Raw genomic sequence first — 17551 nt, 5'->3', positions numbered from 1 at the left:
CAGATCCTTTAGGGAAACAATGTTGGTAAAATATCAACAGCTTTAGGAGGAGATATCCATTCAATCTATCTGGAAAATGGGCTGCTCTTCCAGCCCTATCTCAGAACCTTAATGCTGTTAGATGCCTCTACTGTCTCAGGATGATATTTAGTGCAGACCTCTCCATTTTGACAGGATCAAAGCAGCGATTGCTGGTAGTCAAAACTGTTCCTACATAAACTAAATAATTCAGAAATTTCCTCTGCAGATTGAATGGCTGTAGCTATGGGATTAAAAAATGGACTGCACTAAACAAAAAAGGAAAACTGATTAGCTGACAATATTCGATGTCTCAGACTGATAACACATTTCAGTTTTTCAGAGAATTAAAATAATTACTACTTTTATCTCATCTTTCAACTGGTAAAAGTACTGTAAACAAAGACAATTTGAAGGTATGATATCCAAGATTTAAAACAGGTGGACGTTGACGAAATGCAATTTATTGAAATGAGGTTGCTGTGGATGTTTGCACTTGTTGAGGCACACAATTTCAAAATGTTTAGGGTTCGGGGGATACAACCCCTTTGTTGTGGTATTTGGGGTCCTTGCCTCCATTGAAAAAAAAATGAATTTTGGAAAACTTGCATTTTTTTAGTGGTTGATTGTTTTCAGCAAAATAATTTTTTGATCTACTGACATGGAATGACTGCAACTATGTAATCCGATTGTCAGTAATGAAAGAGAGAAAATGGTCAAAATACTCTGAAAGTATTCAACATACAATAGAAAGGGAATATGTTGTTGATAATGTTGATTAAGCTCGACTCCAGACTTCATATAAAGCATTCATTTGTTATGTTAGCCATTGCTTGTAGACATTACTTTTCTGCATTATTAATAATAATGTATTTAAACCTATTTCCTTTACTTCACTAACTCTAAATTCAACATGGTGCACCTATTCACAGATTTACAAAGAAGCTCTTGCCTCACTCTGGGGTGTGGAGAAATCCCATATGTCTTTGTTTGATCATCTGTTTGTGTTACAGATCACACTTTGATGACAATTTTTCATATAAACAAAGAAATTCTAGCAGTATATGTAATACATCTGCAGGGCTTTGCTTTCCTGGCAAGACATGAATATAATGTACTGCATGGTTTCTGTCTAGACTTCCTCAATAAAGAATGATTAAAAAAACACTGCCTAGTATTACAAGGAAAAGGGAAACAATGCCATTTAGTGTTGGCAAAGGTATATGACTAGACTTTGTTTGATCTAACACAGCCAAAAGACAAAGAATTCAGTTTATATTATGCTGTCAGTTTGTTTGTGTCTTTCGGCTTTTCCCGGTTAGGGATCGCCACAGTGGAACTCCGGTCCGCTAATGATTGGTAGTGGATTTTGTATGTATCGGGTTACCAGACCTGACACACAACCTTCAACGAAGGCACACCCCATTCACGTACGCCTCCACACAGAAGACGCTCTAGCTGAGAATCGAACGGGACACCATCTTGCTATGAGGCGACAATGCTACCGCAGCACCACCACCGCAGTACAAACTGAAAATGTTTGGTGTGGTATACGGAAATTACTGCAACTCGCCAAAGGGCCTAGATTACATACACAGTGATAGAGATGAAATGCTTGTTGTATTCATACTTGACAATCCTTTTTTTATCGAGATAATCTTGGAGAAAGCAGAAAGCTGTATACCTTGTGATAGACTGAAATTTGTCACATTCTGTGCCAGTTCAATTGAGAATAGTCAACTGGTCTAAGACATTACTGTCATATGTAATATATGGCCTCTTCTAAGGAACTGATCCCTTTTTTGTATCATCCACTTAACTGTCTGCCAAACAAATGTTTGATGGCTCTGTGGAATTCAGTGAGCTATACCAGACTATGACTCAGGATGCTTGTATTTAAATAGTGACCCTAGCACTTGAGGTATTGGCTAAGATGGATTAGTTGTGAAGGTGCTGTGGCTGACTGACTCAACCAGGGATGGAGTACATATCTATTGCCACAGAATGTATAGTGAGTTTCCTGTTGGATGCCATGGAAACCTATGTGTGATGCCTGCACTGACAAGGCATCTGCAGGCTTTCATTGTTTTCATGACTGAGCAACACTCCTGTGCAATGCCCATTGCATGTTATCCTCAAACATGCATATTAGCCGTATGCAGGGAGTAAATTCTCACCATGCAGGATGTCACCAGTCTTGATTCCTCAGTTTTTCTTTCCAGGGAATGAAAGGACTGAAGAGCTCTGGCAGAAGAGTGACTCCAAAATGAGTCAGCTGGGGGGGGGTCTTGATTTTCAAAGTGTGAATATGGGCTAAAATGAACCATGCAAGCTTGAGTGCATAAAGTAAATAAATAGATTAATCAATGTGGGAATTATTGATGTACACTCAGAATGGAAACAGCTGTTTCTACTGTTAGCTAAGTAAAGCAATGTGAGAAAATTGATTTTTCTTACAGCTGCACGCCTGCACTTATAATTGGTAATGGACATTTATATGCAAAGAGGTTTAACATCTCCTGTAGCAAAGCTGTACAAGGCAAATTTTCTCAGAAAAATAATACCACATATGAGATGACAGAAGTACAGAAATCATTTACATTTCAAGAAAACAGGTAATGGCACAACAGAAACAAAATTAGCAGAATGTTCTGCTACCTTACTGGAACAACTCTTGAATGACAAGATGGAAACAGTGGCTGTGACTGGGTTAAATAATAACAAGCAACCACGATTAGATCTAGTTCAAGCATATTCAATAAAGTAATCTGGTAAATTTCTGCAACAAGCATATACATGTGCTAAGCAGCAGAAAAGCCATTTGCACATGGGAAAGAATGTGACAATTTGAAACTAGAGAAACAGTCGATAATGGATTAGTGTAGCTAAAATGCTTTGACTTGATGACAACACTACCAACTACAGCTTAGATCATAAATGTAAATGACCATGCTGTGTCAATAAAATTTGAGATATGGGGACAACTGGACCAGAAGCAGAATGTTATAATTATTCCTATATCCAGCTGTACAGCAGCTAAATTTGGACATCATCAGAGTACAGCAGTAACACAACTAGTAACTCTTCACAGCAATCTAGTGTTACAACAACCCTAGTACCTGTCTCTTCAGCGACAGACAGCTAACACTGGCCTGGTGGATGCTACCCTGTGTAAATCTGGAACATATCAGGCAGACTAGATTTATTACTATACAATGTGAATACATTTAAACATTCCTGGCATGGTATACACTATCAGTACTAGTAACTAAAATAGTATTATATATATATGTAACAGTTAAAAAAGATTTAGCAAATGCAAATATACAGTGTATTGCAAAAGTATGCCAAGGAAGACTGACTGATGCCACAGCAGGTATGTATACTGTGCTTCCTCTACTTGGAAGTAAAGTAAGCTTCTGAGCATCAGACTGCAATCTCTTTTTTATGTGCAAATGAGACAGGAGATGACAGTCATGCAGTGGTTAGTGTTGCTTTCTAAAAGCTCTTGGTTCTTCAGTTCAAACCCCAGATAGGGTGCTTTTTCTGTAGTGTCTAGATATTGTGCCCCTTTGTCTGTGCAAATTTTTGCACAGTGCACTGTTTTTATAAAGATATATTCCAGTTGACGTGATTGTCATCCAAAATTTCCTATAGAGTGTGTGTGTGTGTGTGTGTGTGTGTGTGTGTGTGTGTGTGTGTGTGTGTGTGTGTGTGTGTGTGTGTCTTTGGTGGGATATGGTCTGGCTCCCCTGTGACCCTGAGCTTGATAAAGCCAATATCAAGATAATGGATGGATAAATGAATAAAGTCTAAATCATTGTGGCCAAGATGGCTTCCTTGGCTCTAGTTTATAATCTGATCATGTCAAGCAATTATTATTCAAACTACCTTTATTTCCTTTCGAATCCCAGGACTGTAAAAGCAGATGTGGCTTTCAGAAATAAACAGTCTTCCATGGAAAGGAACCTCCTTCTGCAGAGCACATGGTGTGCCTGAAAGACAGGCATATACGAGTTAGTTGCACAAATAATAAAAATCTTGACATGAATTTGAAACTAAACAGTGGAAGATATTGAGCTTACTTTCAAGGAGTGGACCCTCTTCTGCTGCTTCTGGAAAAGATGTCTGAAAGGCAGTGAGATGCTTTGGAGACTACAACAAAGGAAAAGATAGTTTAAAAAAAGGGGGGAAAGTTCACAGACTACAGTGTACAATGTATTTATCTAACAAAAAATTCACAATGTTCTTGTTGAAGTTATAATACGATAATATTAACTCAGCACAACTGTCTGCTTTTGGTGGCAGGAGACAGGAGTGACTAATATGTGACTTGTTCAGAGGTAGCACATTGTACAAGAAGAAGACACCGTGAGATTCAGACCCACATTAGTAGGGTATGGCCTACTCACATCATGTTATAATGATCATCAGGTTTCAATGCCTGCCAAACCCTGTGTAATATCATCAGATGAATTCAGGCAAAATTATCCAATATTTTGAATGCTACCAATATTCTGGGTCATTTGTGCACTGTTCCTGAATTGGATTCATTAACCTGCTGCCAGTCTGCACATGCAGACATGTAACTTTGAACACTGGACATTTGACAATCCTGCACAAATTAAACCCTGATTTAAACAGGAATGAAGCATCAGTGAGATAAAATGTTTTCATAGCCCTGCATGACCATATGCAAATCTCAAATATACAGTTTTCTCAAGCCACAGCAAAATAAAGGACATTGGCACAAGTCTCATATATACACTTTTAAAATATATACATGTCTATATCACTTAGAAACATTGTGATAGTTATACAAACTTTATTAATTTACTTCTCTGTCTAGTGTTATACACAAAATGCTTTGCAATAATCAACCAGGAAAAATGATTTCATCAATGAAGGAAGATTATTGAAGACATGATCCTTGAGTATTGTCTCAATGAATATAGCACAGTTGCATTTCTGAATTTATATGCCCCCTGTCACGTGTGTGCAAATAAAAAGTTAAAATAAAAATAGATGGGGGTTGCACAGCCCCCCTCGCACCACTGTCTTGATTTTAGTATTTCTACTCTATAACCATTGTGTTGGTGACTAAAGGATACACTGCTGGCCACTAAAATTAATTCACCAGCACACACACATCCTTAAAAATGTTTAACAGAGACCACTGTATCACCTACTACCCCCCTTCCCTACCAGCTAGCAACCAAAATACACCATCTGTGGGAGAGAACAGATTGCTGAATTTCTGGACAGTCATCAAATGGTAGTATCCTATGCTCACATTCCTAGGCAGTTGCTGACTGAATGCTAAAGAATCAACATGTGCTTGTTATCAAAGTCTGTTATACAAGTTACATTAACTGTATACACTGTTACAACTAAAAAACAGCTTCCCTGGGGCTTTATTAGAGGTACCTGTTAATAGACACACACTCATTCCACATCATACTGCAACGTCTTAGCACAAGAAATCTGGATAAAGACCCCAAAATAGAGGCAGACTTTAAATGTTGTTCTTATAAATTTAGAAAGTTGCTAGAATAACAGAATTTGTATTAGCATGTATTTTCTGAAGGTTATGAAGTCTGAAATTCAAACGTGTGTCATTATTTAGTGACTTCAATCCTCAGTGATTTACCAGGAAACTACAAATTTTATGAGGAACAGATCAAAAATACGAGTCAAAAATTTGGACATTCTGAGAAAATCTGGACAGTTAAAAGGTATGTTCAACATACACAGCATTGAATGAATATGCTAAAAGTGCTATTTAATTTTCTAGCAACAGAGGGTGTCAAATCTTGATTTGAGGAATCACATGTCGGCAGATGGAAGAACTGTCACTTAGTAGTATTATATGTGAAGACCTAAAATCATTCTTTTTCCATTTACAGGATAAGGATCTTAACACTTACTTTCTTAAAATGAAAGATGTTTGGATCTTCTGCTAGAAAAGGCAGATCTACTGCTTACTGTAAAATACACTTACTTAGCATAAACCAATCTTACTTGTATCTAGAAATGCAGCTAGACCCAGTCTCATCCCTATCATTACACATTGACTGATTTAAACAAATATCACGCCATGTAGAAAGCTTGCTCCAGAGTCTGTCATTTCATCACCTTTAAAGCATGATTTACTGCAGGTAAATGTGTGCTTATTCCATACAACAGCTCTCTCCCTCTGCTGAGAAAATTAACCATAAACAATGCCAAATTACAAACTTCCATTAAGTAAAATGTGAAAGTTGTTTTCAAATGAAAACCCCGCTGTTATACTCCTCATAATATAGGCTGTCTGCCAGTTACTCAGCTCTACACTTGTAACCTGTACGTATATCCATAAATGTTTTCATCTGGGCTACTGCCCTACCCTTAGACACATTGTTGCTATTTTAATTCCATAGAGACGATCATTCCTTTAGCTTTGATTACGAGATTCTACACATTCCTTTGTATTTTCATTATGACCAGGAGTAAGGCCTTTCCTGCTCAAGGTGCAGTATTATCACGTCTATCCCCATCATCATTAGAAACGTTCACACCCTTCAAGTTTTTACTACAGAATTAAATGTCTACTTTGAAAGCCAGGTCATAGGCTTAACCTGCCCAAGGGCCACTTGGACAACTTAAGATTCCCTGTATTTTATTATTTGTTATACTATCCCAATGTTAAGATTTAAGTGGTCCTCCATCTGTGTCACAGTAAGTGGCTTACATCTCAGGCTTTGAAAAATAATTAGATCTATATCATATCCTGTGTAACATTACCTGTGCAATGATAAGAGCGTTTAGCACTCATATAGAAAGGGCCATACTATTATTAATAATCCAGCTTTAGACTATTAGAATCTAAGGCAACATGGTTTTATGATGGTATGAATATACAACTACATGTACAGCTGCTCTTTAGTTCAGCTGGACTCATTCTGTAATTTCAAGCGATTTGATATACACCTCAGAAAAGGCCAGCATTTGTTTCACTGTGAACAATAAATGTGAAAGGCTGCTACTCACAGAGTCAGTTGCCAATAGTCTCTCTGGATAAATAATATCCATACTCTCTGAATAAATAATATCCATTCACAAATAAGTGCACACTCAATATACACACCTTCAGACATGCACACGCACACACACACACTTTCCTGTGCAGCATATTCCATGCCCCTGGAATTTATATTAAAATACAGATTAATGACAGTGGTTAATAGAAACTGTAAGATGACACTGACACTGACACACACACACACACACACACACACACACACACACACACACACACACACACACACACACACACACTTTCCTGCACAGCATATTCCATACCCCTGGAATTTATATTAAAATACAGATTAATGACAGTGGTTAATAGAAACTGTAAGATGATATATTAATTAAATGTAGAACCTGAAACAAATTTCTTACAATAGCTTCAGCACAGTAGTCCTTTGTTCTGTTACTCTGGCATCTGCTTACTTTATCTTATCTGCTTGCAAATCTCAGTGGGCTCTGTGGTAATGTAAGTGTGTGGGTTCCACTGAGGTCCAAATAGTAGTTCACATAATTGTGACGATTGAGTCTGGTAACCAAACAGCAGCACACATAGCTCTTTATGAAGGTCTCACCTGCAAGTGCATTCCTGACTACAGTAAGTGCTTTAAAACTAGTGTCTGATATGCTCACAGTCTGGTAGTTTCCAAAGAAGTGAGTTGCAATGAGAGACTCTCAGTGGTGTGCTGTGTCTGGTTCTCTCTAGCCCGCTGTGGCCCTCATATTAGAATGCACTGCAAACTTTGTCATTTCACAGGAGAAATACTAAATGCGTGATGGCCCTAACGAGCAATACTAAAGGCACAATGTCTGTTTCTGACTTGAACTTTGTTGACTACTGAAAGCTTACTTTAGTGAGACTCCACAAAGCTAAACATGCTGGTACTCTTGCTCTGATATTAGCTCCTCCTTTTCTTCCCATTCTTGGTTCTGTCCAGTTTTGTCTACAGAAGATATCATTTAGTTAGAGGTAAGAAAACATTCAACACTGTGCCTTACAGGTGAATGGTGATATAAAATTTTATTTGTTTATTTACTTTATTTTACATTTGTTAACCGAGATGGTCCGACTGGACACAGGTCCATTTTTAGCGGAGGCCCGGGGAGAAAAGCTCCACAGTAAGTAAACATTTTAACAATATTTGCAAAAAGAAAAAAAAATAACATAAGCATACACAGTGTGAAATCAACATACAGATATATGTACAGGAGTATACATAGTTAACACATAGTCTCAACATGAAGTAGGTATACAGTTCAGTCAGCAGTAAGTATACAGTTCAGTCAGCAGTATGAGTTTCTAAAGAAGTTGTTAAGGGAAAGTAAGGTACATGGAGTGGAAAAAGAGCAGAGAAAAAGTTATGTGATGCATGGGCATAACCATTTATCATCGTGTGATTTGAGAGTTTTTGAACTGAGTAATAGAAGAAGTAGAAACCAAGGCAGAGGGAAAGTTATTCCAGGTTCTTGCGATGGTGTGAGAGAAGAGAGCTTTACCTGCAATGTTATTTGTCTTTGAGATCACGAGGAGTGATTTGCTGGTAGATCGGAGAAGACGATTTGTTTTATAGTGGGTGTGGAGTTGGCCTAATGCTGGGCTTCTGTCAGGGTGTTTAACAATATTGAAGGCTATGACTAGTTGGTGATAATTAAGTAGTTGGGGAAGTTCTAGCCATTGTAGTTCCCTTAAAGCCTGGCAGTGATGGGTTCTGAAGGTGGAGTTGTTAGCAAACTTAGCAATTTTATTGTAACATGACTCTAGTCTGGTGAGGTCAAGCTTTCTGATCTGGGTGAGAATTGGTTTGGCATACATTAGGGTGGACAATAAGTGAGTTTGGGCTAGGGTAATACATGCTTGATTTGAGAGGAAACTCCTATGCCTATACAGGGTTCCCAATTTTTTGTGGACCTTTTTGATAGTTTGTGAAATATGGACATCAAAGAGTATGTTTTTGTCAATTTCTACACCTAGGAGTTTGGTGTGGTTAGAGGGAGAGATGATAGTTCCATTTTTGTAGGAGATAGTGAAGGATAGAGGGGAGGACATTGTTTTGTTGGGGGTGAAAAGTAGCAACTTAATTTTGTTGGGGTTTAGGAAAGTTGGAGCTGAGTAATCCAATTTTCCACAGAGGTAAAGGACTCCTGAGTGAGTTGTTGTAGGGTGGTGAGTGATGGAGCAGAGCAGATGAGAGTTGAATCATCAGCATACTGTATGAGTGCAGCATGCTGTGTGATGGTATGGAGATTGTTAGTAAATAAGGAGAAAAGAAGTGGGCCTAATATTGAGCATTGTGGTATGCCTATAGTAGTTGGCAGTAAGGGGGATAAGTACACTTTGCCATAGAACAGATTGCTGCCTATCTGACAGATGGCTTTTAAACCAGGCTATAGTGGAAGGGGCAAAGGATAGAGAGGCCAAAGTGTCTAGTAGTATGGAATGTGAAACCATGTTGAATGCTTTGGAGAGATCTAGAAATATTGCAGATATGAAGTTATTATTATTTCAGTGATAGTTAACCGGATTAGTAAAGGAAAGCAAAGCTGCTGTTGTGCTGTGGTGTTGTTGGAAGCCCTGTTGTGTGGGGGAGAGGAGGTTGTGTAAGTTTAAGAATTGTATGAGTTGAGAATGTATACATTTCTCAAGTACTTTTGATAAGGGAGATAGAATGGGGATGGGGCGATAATCAGAATATTCGTAGGAATTTCCACCTTTATGAAGTGGAATAATATAAGATACATTCCGCAGTTGTGGATGTGGGCGTCTTGTATTGAGCAGTTGATAAGAATAGAAATAGGGTATGATAAGGGTTCTGCAGCTATTCTTAGGAAATTGGCAGGTAGATTGTCTGGGGCAGAGGTGGTAGGTTTTAGTTTTAGGAGGAGCTTTTTAATATAGGAGGTAGGAACATGTGAGAGGGTAAAAGAGGGGATATTAACAGGGCATTTGACTGGGTTATATGTAGGTTTTTTTGCTAGTTGGGAAGATAAAGTTAAAATAGATTCTGTGAAATGGTGATTAAATTGTGAGGCTATGTCTTTGGTATTGTTGGTGGAGTTGGGAGCGGGAGTGGTAGCTTTGCCTGGTTTTAGAAGAGAGTTTATAGCATGCCAGAACTTTTGGGGGTCTTTAGAGTGTTTGTTTTTAATGCTAAGGAAACAATTCTGTTTATGAAGTTTGGTTTGTCTTTTGGCCTGATTTCTAAGTTGTTGTTTGGATAGGACAGTATTGTTCCTCTTCCAAATTTTCCAAGCCTTGTCTCTAGACTTTAGGAGGGCTCTAGTTTCCCTATTTAGCCATGGTGCATAGTTTGCCTTGGCTCTAATTTTCCTGATGGGTGCGACTGTGTTAAGTACATTGATGAGAGTACTGTTAAAGTAGTTGACGGCCTGGTCTAAATCTAGGGTTATTAGTGGTTTCCTGTTACTATATTTTAGAATGGTGTTAAGTTCTTGTATATTTAATTTGTGATCATCTCTGACCTGTCTAAATATAATGGACTTGGTTATGTTGGTGCATTTATGCAAGAGGAAAGTGGGTAGATGGTCACTGAGACCATCTGGTAGGGACCTGTCCGATAGTTTTCTTTAGGGTGACTGACCATAGTCCAGTCTAGAATTGATTGTTTCTGGGTTTTTTTGTTGACTCTAGTGGGCTCTTGGATAAGTTGGGAAAAAACAAAGAGATTTATATGGTTAGTGGGATTGTTGGAATTGCAGGCTAGCCAATCAGTATTTAGATCGCCTAGTAGGATGGTTTCTTGTAGAAGGTTTTCTGTGGCCCATTGTAAGATTTCCTCAGTAATGGCAGAGTTGTTGCCTGGAGGAATGTAACAACAGAGAATATTAATACTTTTGGTGTCAGTTATGTTTAAGGTTGACTGTAGGATTTCAGCATTTTGAAATTTAGGTATGGGGGGGGGGTTGTAGTGGTTTAATGTTGCTTGTATTTTTAAAGAGAATAGAACCCCCCACTACCAATTCTGCCTATTCTATCCAGTCTTAAGATATTGTATCCTTGTGGGAGGATTTCTTCATTTTGGGTACTAGGTTTCAGCCATGTTTCAGTAATGGTTAGTATGTCTGGGGTTATAAATGCATGTAGGTCAGGTAGCTTATTAGATATGCTTCTGATGTTGATATTGAGAATTTGAAGGTCAGTGATTTGCTTGGTTGAGAGTAGAGTGTTATGTGGCCCTGGGTCTGGGTGTATGTCTCCTGATGTAAGTAGATTTTTTGTGTTATATAGTATGTGTTTAAGTATGTGCAATATTTTTGTGTTGGCTCCAAGTGATACTTTTCTAGTATAAGATGTTATGTGAGTCTTATATGTGCTTAGTATTAAGCTGTCTTTAAACAATGTGGAAGAGATAGGGAAGTGTATGTGTGAGTGTGTTGTAGTGCAAATATGTGTTGTATGGAATGCTGTGTTTTGTATTGCTGTGTTTGTATGTGTTGATGTGATGTTGGTTAGAAAAATGAGGGTTAGGAAGAATAATCCTAAGATGAAAGGCCTCTTTTGAGGGAGAGGCAGTTGGATATTAGTGGTATTGGGTTGCATTTATGCAGGTATGTGTGAAAGCATGGCTAGAAGGTACTATGTTTATGTTTAAGTTAGAGAAGTTGGATAGGGGGTGGAGATAGGGTAATTGAAATGAGGTGATGATTGGGGTAAGTGGTGGTCAGGTGATGAGGGGAATGGAATAAAAGTAGAGGTAGTGGGGGTGGGTGGAAATTGGGGGTAGGGTAAGGGAGCTGAGCGAGGTGAACAGAGTGGGTTCAGACCTTGAGAGACTGCAGAACCAATCAATTATGGCTGGTCAGTGCAGTACAGTACTAGCAGGATGACCTGGAGTGAGGAATTCACCCATTTGTTTCTTGTTTTTAGCTAAAGTTTAAATTACTGTTGTTTGTCGTGGGTAGCCTAGAGGGGTAATGCCAGTGCTGCGGACCTTTGAGCGGTACATTACTTTATGGCATCCCCTTAGATTAACAGCTTATTCAGAGATAAAAAAAATGTTTAACCTTATTTCTTTGGCACTGGGTAAGAAGATAGTGTTTATGCACTTTTGGAAGCTGCTAAGCTCTTGAGTTAGCCTATTTTTGTGGGGTTACACTCTGATTAGAAGTGATGTATAAATAATCCAGCAATGGCCATCCATATCCATTAATTACCACACAATTAGCATACCAAATTTGCAACCTTGGAGATGATCTATGTGCTCTCCAAAGTGACAGAGGGAACAATAACACACACTGGTTTGAGTTTTTCTAGCCTTAGAACACAGCCGCTGATACTTTTGCATGTTCATCTGGAGTAATCATCTAAACTAATTATAAGGCTAACAATGGATGATAATTAACAATGTAAAGGGCTCCTCTGTCAGACTATATGCCAAGTTATCGAACAGTTTTCAGACAATGGCAAGTCACAGATTTATGTGGTGTCTAATAAACTCAGTTCTAATTTATCTTAATCTATGACAAAGCAACATATCCTAATCAAAGTGGAATATCAATATTGTGGGTTACTCACTGGTGTTTGCACTGATTTCCTCCTCTCCAAATTTGGTTCTGCTTCATTTTTGTCATCTGTTGGATCACACGTCTTTGATCTACAAATAAAATAATGCAAAGTATGATTTTTCCTGTGGAAAACACATGCAGAACAATATATTTCATAATGTTTCCATCTCCCAGCTCTGAGGACAGATGGATAGTCATATGAGGTGGAGGGTGTTATAGTTAAAAGTTATCCAGAAGAAGTACTGGGGTGTAAAGTGTGAGTGAGGGCAAGGTGGAGATCATGACAACAGCTCAGTATTCTGCCAGGATAATGGGAGTGCAAGGTTGTCACAGAATATGCATTTCTAGAGAAAAAAAATCATACTGCACTACCGATGCTCCATAGTGATTTATCTAACAGCTAGTCTTTCAAACTAGTACAGTTAGCTGTAGATTTTGAAGCAGATGAACAGAACTCAAAGATGGTGCTTGCCTTGACTAATATGGATAACTTCATTAGTATGAAAAGGAACAAACAGCTAGAACACTTTGTTTCATGCCAAATATCATAGTCTGGAACATACAAGTGCTGTACAGCTTTGTTTCATGCCAAATATCATATTCTGGAACATAAGTGTGCTGTACAGCTTTGTTTCATGCCAAATATATTCTGGAACATAAGTGTGCTGTACAGCTTTGTTTCATGCCAAGTACTATAGTCTGGAACATACAAGTGCTGTACAGCTTTGTTTCATGCCAAGTACCGTAGTCTGGAACATATGTGTGCTGTACAGCTTTGTTTCATGCCAAGTACCATAGCCTGGAACATACGTGTGCTGCACAGCTTTATTTCATGCCAAGTACCATAGTTTGGAACATACGTGTGCTGTACAGCTTCATTTCATGCCAAATATCATAGTCTGGAACATAAGTGTGCTGTGCAGCTTTGTTTCATGCCAAGTATCACATTTTTTGGAGTTTAAATATATTGCACAGCTTTATTTTAAGCTATCAGATAACTTAGAAGTTATATTTTCACATGTTTTGGGTACTTAGTGAATGACAAAAGTATCAAGAGTCACAGTCATGAAGTGTGACAAAATCCATCAGCATTAATGGTGCAACAAGGGTCCTAAAAGATATGAAGACAAAAGGATGCCACATCAACAGATAGCACAGGTAAGGGAAACAGCCTTAACAAATACATCTTCTTGGATGCAAAGATCCAAAACCATACATCTTAATACAGTCTTCACTGTTTTATCAATGATTCCAAAGTAATGTGATAGCATCACTAACAATATCCCACTACAAATACCAGATCATTATATGTACCTGAGATCTGACATTTGTAAGTGTCTGCATTCATATATTAATTCTAAAGATGAATGGAATGTTCCCTAATCTATGCAGCATACTCATATTATCAACATCTGACTTTTGCAAATAAAGAGGAGACAACCCAGTTGTTACCAATTTGATGGCAGTGGCAGTGGCTTCTCACAAGGCAGTAAGCTCACTGCAAACCATCTTACTGGCACCAAGCTTAGTGCGCACTCACACTGGGTACTGAGTCCACCAAAGACCACTGAGCAGACACTGTGTGGCACTAAGCCTAGTGCACACTCACACTGGGTACTGACTCCACCAAACATTACTGAGCAGGCACTAAGCCTAGTGCACACTCACATTGGGTACTAGAGTCCACTAAAAGCTACTGAGCAGACATTGTGCAGCAGTAAACCTAGTGCACACTCACATTGGGTACTCAAATCCATCAAAGGCCACTGAGCAGGCACTGAGCCTACAACATGCAATCTACCATGCACAGACCACTGCTAATTTGTGTGAGATACTGTTCCAAGTATCCACCAATGCTTAGTACTCAGCCCATTGCATACTAGCTACCAGAATGTCATACCATTACATAGCATTAGTGTGTATTGATGCCCCTGTAAACAATCAATGATGCTGATGCCCCCTTTACACCACATACCAAGCTGTGAACTAACTTCTTCACCTACCACACTTTGAAACTAGTGCCAGCTCTCAGGGGTACACTAAGCTCCCTGCACACCAATGTAACAAGCTGTGTATGCCACCTACCACACTGTGAACCCACAGTGCATCTTTAATAGGTACACTGAGCTCCCTGTACACCATGTACCAGGCTATGAACCCACTGCACAGCTTTAGTGGGTACCGAGTCCTTTTCATATAACTTATCAAGCACTAAACCCACTACATGTTGGTACTGGGGAATGAGCCCTCCCTGAATATCATCAGAATACACTACCTCCGAAGCTCACCTTCTATTGGCAGAACATACTGCACATTAGAAATAAGTTCACTTCTCTCCACCTGACAGACAGTAAGCCTGATCTCAGCATATGCGCCACAGAGCCCAGAGGGCCTACTGTATAACCCTACCAAACATAAATCCTCTTGTGTACCTTGTATTAGACACCAAATCCACTGTATATCACCTGCAGGTGTTGGGTGCACTCCTCTCCACCTGCCAGGTAAATAAATGACTGCAGACCTCTGCCATTTACAAAGGTTACTGCACACCACTTGTAAAGCACACAGCCCCCTGCACACCTACACCCTTCATAATGTCACTGCACTTCACCTACCAAATACACAGATATCTTCCCACTACAACATTCACTAAAGTAGTGAATATAACTGACTTTGTACCGATTCACCTGTATTCTGCCAAACAAGGACTGATCCAGCTGTATTGTATAACATTAGGTAGAGCAGGGGGTGAAGATGCCTTGATGACTTCATCAGAATAAGTAGTCATTATAAGCCTTGAAAAGGCAAATCACTAGCATGACCATGTCACTGGCCTAATGGAGAAGTCTGGCAAAAAACAAGCAATGTTTTTTAGGGCAGGGTGCCTGTTCTGTAAGCATGAAGGGCTTAGACAACACAAACAAAAAATGTGTTCCATGTGGTTGGTCTAATGTCAGGTAGTGAAATACCACTGGGGCATACAAACAGCAGACTTTTTTCTTGAAGAAAGTATTCATTATTCTACCAGTTCACCAGTGTGTAGTGGAAAGTACATGGAAGCAATCATATACAAAATTCAGCACAGACTCATGTAACGTGTGGATGTACCATCATGTTTTGCACCTTTAAAAGCAGCTTTGTAGGACGTTCTTTTCAGCACACATCCCATGGTGATATCATGAATTATTGCTGTCAGGGACATTAACTGTGTTCCAGTGTGCTGAAAATCAGCAATCCCCCTCTGACCCTGCATGAAATAAATTACTAGGTGTGGGCATGCTCACAAGTATCCCATCTCATTTACATGGTGTGTGACAGAGAAGATGAGACAAAAGCTGATGAAAGGAAAGAGATTAAAGAAGAGAGGGAGATAAATTAATGGCAGAACTGTTGTATATTGCGGGTAGAAAACTGCTTGCTCATCTTTTGAGGTCTATGGCTTTTGTAAAATGTATTTATGGAAGTAATTCATTTGTAAAAGAATGACTAAAGGGATGCTTCAGTCATTTAAGTATGTTACCTGATGAGAGGTTTCTTTGTGACAGAAGTGTCTTCGTCTAAACTTCTTGTCTTTATTTGTTTCTTGCTTTTCTTCTGTTTTTCAGGGCTTCCACTGATGTCAGTAATGACACTATAAAAAAACAAGACACAAAGGAAATATAAAAGGTCTGCATGTGGACATATAGTTTTCTACTGTACTGTACTGTGACAGGTCTAGCAATTTACAAAACAGGAACATGCGTGGTGCTTGATAAAACTCTTGTGTGTTTGTTCAGGGAAACTTAGCACATTAAGCAATAGGCTGTGGTGGTTAAAAAGAGGTTGCTTACACTGCTATACCACACCCCTGGTTCTGCCAATCATGTACTTGCTTATAGTTAATCGATTAAGTCATCAACATCCACACAAGTGGATGGGGAATAGGAAATTTACACTGGGGCTGGCGCCCATGTCCCTTATGGACAGAGGTAGTTTATAAATGTTTGTCCCTCAATGTCTTATTTGGATACAGGACATCATTATTCTTTCGGCAAAAACTTGGCTAGGCTTAGAAAGCCCCCCCCCCCCAGGCCATTAGCCTAGTAACAGTCTATGAATTTATGAAACTATGAATCTATGAATCCATGCAGTGGTACCTGTGAGAGTGCTAGGAAGAGAGATGCCTTGCCTGTGCACATGGGGATTATACTAGAATAATCCATAATCTATTGGAGTTTTGCCCCTGTTTTTGCTTCACTACTGTCCCCATGTGCATGCCTTTGTCATGGGAAAAAAATGACTAACACAGGCTCCTCTAGATCCAACAATGAAAACATCTGATCACATGGACTACTGGAAAGGGATGTGACCCACAATATAGAAACAGGAATACTGAATGCGTGAAATGCTTGTACTACAAATTCCAAGTGATCCATGAACAAACACATGGTTATGGAACTTTACAGCAAGCTGCAGCCAAAACAAGTACAGAGACTATCAAAATTCACACACCATCAATTACAGTAGAACGTCTAGAATTTAAAAACCAGGGGACAGAAGAAGAAATAAGAATACCAGAGCAGAAGAAGGTCAGAGAGAACAATTTACTGCAGTACAGGCACACGCGCAGGAAAGCAGAAAATAATTTGATGAAGATAATTTAGGAGAGACAGGAAGAAGGAAAGAGGAAACAAGGATGTCCAGCAAAGAGATGGGTGGTTTGCATGAGAGAAGACCTGCTACAGTCAGGCATTACGCTTGAAGAAGGTAGGAGATTGGCACAGAATCAAGAGAGGTGGCAACAGTTGATGCAACACCTCAACCTCATGTAGAAAGTGGGGTTGAATATGATGACATACATGTGTGTGCATGTTTATATATGTATGTATGTTTATATATATTATGTGTGTGTGTATGTATGTGTGTATATATATATATATATATATATATATATATATATATATAC

At 38.9% G+C, this 17551-nt stretch overlaps 1 protein-coding gene across 1 annotated transcript in view; it reads right to left on the bottom strand.

The window, feature by feature from the left end:
• Positions 1 to 17551, bottom strand: part of LOC122787401 (GRAM domain-containing protein 2B-like) — an 82303-nt gene that overhangs the window by 49812 nt on the left and 14940 nt on the right. The window contains exons 2-5 of the mRNA XM_044054095.1: positions 16127 to 16237; positions 12617 to 12695; positions 4104 to 4173; positions 3910 to 4013 (exon numbers count right to left, since the gene is read on the bottom strand). Of these exons, the coding sequence (XP_043910030.1) occupies positions 3910 to 4013; positions 4104 to 4173; positions 12617 to 12695; positions 16127 to 16237 (364 nt within the window). The remainder of the gene's footprint in view (positions 1 to 3909; positions 4014 to 4103; positions 4174 to 12616; positions 12696 to 16126; positions 16238 to 17551) is intronic.

Source organism: Protopterus annectens, chromosome 13.part0 (genome assembly GCF_019279795.1).
Source record: "Protopterus annectens isolate FY-2018-M chromosome 13.part0, PAN1.0, whole genome shotgun sequence".
In the NCBI taxonomy this organism is placed as follows: domain Eukaryota; kingdom Metazoa; phylum Chordata; order Ceratodontiformes; family Protopteridae; genus Protopterus; species Protopterus annectens.
Note: the sequence above shows the minus strand (reverse complement) of the source record. Positions and strands in the feature narration are given on the sequence as shown.